This window comes from Gigantopelta aegis, chromosome 8 (genome assembly GCF_016097555.1).
Source record: "Gigantopelta aegis isolate Gae_Host chromosome 8, Gae_host_genome, whole genome shotgun sequence".
In the NCBI taxonomy this organism is placed as follows: Eukaryota; Metazoa; Mollusca; class Gastropoda; order Neomphalida; family Peltospiridae; genus Gigantopelta; species Gigantopelta aegis.
In genome coordinates this window covers 20,380,721-20,386,720 of record NC_054706.1, presented here as the reverse complement: position 1 = coordinate 20,386,720, position 6,000 = coordinate 20,380,721, and the positions used below count along the sequence as shown (strand labels likewise).

At 41.9% G+C, this 6,000-nt stretch overlaps 1 protein-coding gene across 2 annotated transcripts in view; it reads left to right on the top strand.

Moving 5' to 3' along the window:
• Positions 1 to 731: 731 nt before the first annotated feature.
• The window catches only part of LOC121379219, a 33,010-nt gene continuing 27,741 nt past the window's right edge, over positions 732 to 6,000 (top strand). For both annotated transcript variants that reach the window (XM_041507726.1, XM_041507725.1), the window contains exons 1-2: positions 732 to 1,075; positions 1,962 to 2,039. In XM_041507726.1, the coding sequence (XP_041363660.1) occupies positions 766 to 1,075; positions 1,962 to 2,039 (388 nt within the window). In that variant the 5' untranslated portion in view covers positions 732 to 765. The remainder of the gene's footprint in view (positions 1,076 to 1,961; positions 2,040 to 6,000) is intronic.

Sequence of the window (6,000 nt, the reverse complement as noted above, 5' to 3'; positions counted from 1 at the left end):
ATGAAAGTGGCAAGGGGGGGGGGGGGGGAATGTATGCACACACACAGCCAAAATGTGTAGGGAGGGGGCCACACTTTTATATTTATATATAAAGCAAACTATCTGAAAAGTGGGGGGCTTCCTACACCAGTGAATATATATATATATACACACACACACACACAGACACCACACACCATGGAATGCTTAATGGTTGTGCATAATATTAATAATTGCAGGTCGATAGTCGATCGTAACTATTAAATTACACATGAAATTGTGTCCGTTACACTATGTCCGTCTGATAATGACACTGGACTCGCTGTTCCGATTTGTTTGCGAGTCAGACAGTAGAAACCTTATCGTTAGTTAGTGTAAGTTCCATACTGTAAGGTGTATTATTAGTAATACCAGTATGTAAAATAGTTTTCATACTGCCTGGTATATTAGCAATGTCAGCTTGGGGAACAATATTTTTATTATTTCTTCTTACATGAGCACCATGATCATGAGGAGAGTTAGTACTACAGCTATTGTTAGTATCAACAGTATTAAGCCTGAATGACACTGTTTGGTTTAAAGTAATAGCAGGAACACAAGTAAAATTGGTACATGCACTAGAAATATTTGACATGGTTTGTATCGGGTAGTGGTTCGGTGGTTCAGGAACATCATGGTTATAGTTAATAAAGGCTAAAGAAGAACAGCAAGGGATAGCACACACCACAGGCAGGATAGCACAAACCGAAAAAGAAGACACAAGCACAGAAGAACACAGAATGACACATGGAAGACACAGCTAGGCCAACTCAAGACAATATGGCGGCCAATGAGAGTCCTCCCACCTCCGCTTACAACATCTCTGAAGAATTACGTAAACTATATGAGTCTGAATTAAAACAGAAATGGACAATTTTGTGTGAAATAGAAAAGCAGATACGTGACATAACTATTGAAACAAAGTTAGACGATGCCAAAATGCAACAAGAAAAACCCATAGCCCCAAAAGAGTTTGATGAACTCGTTAAGGAAAATAACCGACTAAACGAATTAATTGTCGAAAAATTAAAAGAGCTACGTTTACTTGAAATGAAAGGTATAATAAAATAATTACATATTATAATATGTTTTTTTTTTAGAATGCCAAACATACATGTACGCGCATATAGTAACTATGCATAAGTAACCTGTCTCCCCCCCCCCCCAATTAAAAATAAAATAAATATACAAGTGCCATTTTTTAAACACTTTTAATCCCCCTCCAATTAGGATGCCCTGTGTGCCCCCTTCATGGTCCATTCCATGATGTGGTGAGGGGGCTTGCATGTCTCAATGACCCACAGAGCTATGCCAGAAGGAGATATGGCTCCTGTTGAAGCTGGATTGGTCAATGGGTAGAGACTGGACTGATATGTACTGAGAGTGAGGCAAATCTAACAGAAACCTTGAGTGCTGAAGTCAGAGGTATTGGGCCGCAAGGCACACTCTATTAGACCACAGTACTATGCCATACCTAGTTTTTGAACACTAAAGCAGATTTTTTCAGTATTAGAGATATTTTTGGTAACTGAAATCAGACATCAGACATTAACTACATGTTATTGTTTAGATTATCCATTTCTGTACAGTGTTTAGGATCATCCTGGTGTTTTTAACATCACAAAATGGATTTTTCATATTTAAAACAAACAAACCAAACCGCACATGCGTCTATGAAGTAACGTTTAAGGAATAGAGTTTTTAAGGGTATTTCATTGTTTCAACATCACATGTCTGTTTCACTTTTTAGTAACTTTATCCAGATGTGTTACAGGTTTGTAGATTAACTAAACGTAATCTCCATTTTGAAGTAGTTGAAACTAGTGTCTGCTGTTTTATCCTGCTCAGGTTGAATGGCAAAAGCCATTAGGCAGAGGCTCAAGGCATTCACCATTCTAACCAGTGGTTCTGTATACGACTGACAGCCGTGTTTGTGTTTCTAGCTTCAGGTAATACGGATGATGCTAATGTTGAAGATCAGCCACCTCTCCGAGAAGAGCATGGGAGGGCACATGGAAGAGGTAATTGTTTAATTAATTCTGTGTATATAAATATTTTGTTCATATATAGAGATTAAAAGAATCCTTCATATGTGTCCATGTGGGACAGGGCTATTCCACCCGAGGGTACATTATTTGTTTTCAGGGATGAGGGATCTCAAATTTGGGCAAAAGTTATACAGATATTCTGGCAAAATGTGCTAACCTGAGACTTTTTTACCCGGTATTTCCATGATTCTACCCTCAAAATTAGTTGTAATCCATGGACAAATGTGTAGTGATTTGTAGAGAAAACATGCTAATATGAATAAATCCAGCCTACCCCCCCCCCCCCCCCCCCCATGGAAACGAGGTAAAATTAACAGGCATATGGGATGGTGCATATAAAAGATCCCTTGTTGCTAATCGAAAAAGAGTAGCCCATGAAGTGGCAACAGCAGGTTTCCTCCCTCAATATCTGTGTGGTCCTTAACCATATGTCCGATGCCATATAACCGTAAATAAAATGTATTGAGAGCGTTGTTAAATAAAACATTTCCCCCAAATAAATTCCTGCATAGGTGCCTTGTCTGGCTCCGCCAATGTATTTACTTGTATATTAACATATAGCATAAAACCCTTTTGTACAAGTACATGTATTGGAAATGTCTACAATTTAACATATTATTATATGGCAACATCATCAAGTTTCTATCCCAGTGGTAAAATGCTCATTGGATGTGCAGTTGGTGTGGAGTCGATCCCTGTCAGTGGCCCATTGGGCTATTTCTCGTACCAGCCAGAGCACCACGACTGTATATCAAAAGCTGTGGTATGTGTTGTCCTTTTCTGGGATGGTGCATATAAAAGGTACCTGGCTATTAATGGGAAAATGTAGCAAATGTTTGACATTTAATAATCAATGTGCTTTAAACAAAACAAACTTTAACTTTCCAAATTTAAATTTACTTACCTGTGATATTTACATTTTTACACAGCTTTTTACACTGTTTCAATTTAACATTTAAATCCTTAAATTCTTTTTATATCCATACCTTTATTTGACACCCAGTACTCTTGGGCTGGGGTGTCGTTACAGATTAATTAATTCATTGGTTTTATATCCATACCTTTATTTGACACCCAATACTCTTGGGCTGGGGTGTCGTTACACATTAATTAATTCATTGGTTTTATATCCATACCTTTATTTGACACCCAGTACTCTTGGGCTGGGGTGTCGTTACACATTAATTAATTCACTGGTTTTATATCCATACCTTTATTTGACACCCAATACTCTTGGGCTGGGGTGTCGTTACACATTAATTAATTCATTGGTTTTATATCCATACCTTTATTTGACACCCAATACTCTTGGGCTGGGGTGTCGTTACACATTAATTAATTCATTGGTTTTATATCCATACCTTTATTTGACGCCCAATACTCTTGGGCTGGGGTGTCGTTACAGATTAATTAATTCATTGGTTTTATATCCATACCTTTATTTGACGCCCAGTACTCTTGGGCTGGGGTGTCGTTACACATTAATTAATTCACTGGTTTTATATCCATACCTTTATTTGACGCCCAGTACTCTTGGGCTGGGGTGTCGTTACACATTAATTAATTCACTGGTTTTATATCCATACCTTTATTTGACGCCCAGTACTCTTGGGCTGGGGTGTCGTTTTATATACACCTTTATTTGACACCCAATACTCTTGGGCTGGTTACACATTGATTAATTAATTCATTGGTTTTATATACACATTAATAATTCATTGGTTTTATATCCATACCTTTATTTGACACCCAATACTCTTGGGATGGGGTGTCGTTACACATTAATTAATTCATTGGTTTTATATCCATACCTTTATTTGACACCCAGTACTCTTGGGCTGGGGTGTCGTTACACATTAATTAATTCACTGGTTTTATATCCATACCTTTATTTGACACCCAATACTCTTGGGCTGGGGTGTCGTTACACATTAATTAATTCATTGGTTTTATATCCATACCTTTATTTGACACCCAATACTCTTGGGCTGGGGTGTCGTTACACATTAATTAATTCATTGGTTTTATATCCATACCTTTATTTGACGCCCAATACTCTTGGGCTGGGGTGTCGTTACAGATTAATTAATTCATTGGTTTTATATCCATACCTTTATTTGACGCCCAGTACTCTTGGGCTGGGGTGTCGTTACACATTAATTAATTCACTGGTTTTATATCCATACCTTTATTTGACGCCCAGTACTCTTGGGCTGGGGTGTCGTTACACATTAATTAATTCACTGGTTTTATATCCATACCTTTATTTGACGCCCAGTACTCTTGGGCTGGGGTGTCGTTACACATTAATTAATTCATTGGTTTTATATACATACCTTTATTTGACACCCAATACTCTTGGGCTGGTGTGTCGTTACACATTAATTAATTCATTGGTTTTATATCCATACCTTTATTTGACACCCAATACTCTTGGGATGGGGTGTCGTTACACATTAATTAATTCACTGGTTTTATATCCATACCTTTATTTGACACCCAATACTCTTGGGCTGGGGTGTCGTTACACATTAATAGTCTTATTCAACTTAAAGTACTAGCACACCAACTATGCTATACAACCTGAGTCATCTCCTCCACTGCAGAATTGTCTTCCCTTGCCGGATGTATATCCATATCCGCGCATGGGCAGACCATCGTTCTCAATTCTGCAGTCCTCCATTGTAGCCGTTTATTACTAGCTCTGCAAACTTTTCGGTTTTTTCGTAATTGTCTTACGTGAAACGTTTATTAAAGTTATTTCCTTAGCCCTTACCAAGGCATACGTTGTTTTTGGGATAATTGGGTTACGAATTATTTCGGTATGTCTGACACGGCCTCATCGGGCTCAACCGTGAGGTTGACTGTGTGTGCCGAAGCCGGCTGTGGCAAGCGACTTCCCCGGTTCGACTCGCACTTGTTGTGTCGGTCCTGTAGGGCCTGTTCTTTTGACCAACAGTGCGAGGTTTGACCGACATGGCCTTCGTCCATTTGGACGAAATTTCGTCGCCAGGTCCGGAAGGCGGACAGGAAGAGAGATATTCGCAAAGGAAAGGGAGAGAAGAGCGAGGAGGCAACCGCGGGTGTTGTCCTCCAATCGGAGGTGCCGCCGGCTTCCAAGAAGTCCGGGGACACTGTTCGTGCGAGGAAGGGTGGTAGGCATAAGAACGCCTCCTCTTCACACCGCCATTCGGATGGCGTTGCTAGTGGTTCAGTGACGCCGGCCGGCGCCACTGGTTCACTAAAGTTCTCTGTTTCGGCTGAAGCAGAGAATCGGTTACCTGTCGGGAAGGCTGTTCCGACGGAGGCACCTGTATCTCCGACGGCGGAGGTGGCGTCAACACGGGTTGTGTGCAAGGAGGCTGTGGTGGTTTCGGCCGCCGCGGTTCCCCTTTTCCCCCATCTTGTGGATGGAAGCCGACTGGAGCGGCTCCAGTTTTGCGAGTCGGGTGGCTCGAGGGCGCCGTCTGTTTCGGACGGGGGTGTTCGGTTGACGGGGCCGGCGTTGGCTAGCGCCGTGTCCGCCTTGGGCGGTGCGGGTTTTTTACGAAATCCGACGTTCCGCCCATTGCAGGGTGAAGCCGTGGGGATGCTGTCGGGGGCGGCGGATCCTCACATTGCACACTGGGTGCAGGACTCGTTGAGTCCTCCCTATGTGTATGTTTACCCGGAGGGGCCGGTTCCTCCGGCTCCGGAGGTTCCACCATCGGTTACGCCGGGTGTGCGGGAGACGGCGGCTTTTTTAGGCGCTGCTTTGCCTACCTCGTCGGACCGAGGTAGAGGTTCACGGCGGTACCCTTCACAGAGGTGACAGGAGCCTTTGGTTCCTGTAGATTCTCAGGGTCGACCCGGAGGTTTTCAAGAAAGTTTGTTTGAAAACTTTCTCTTGTGTCTCCACGCTACGCCGCAGGTGGGACTTGTGTCTCAGCCTTCG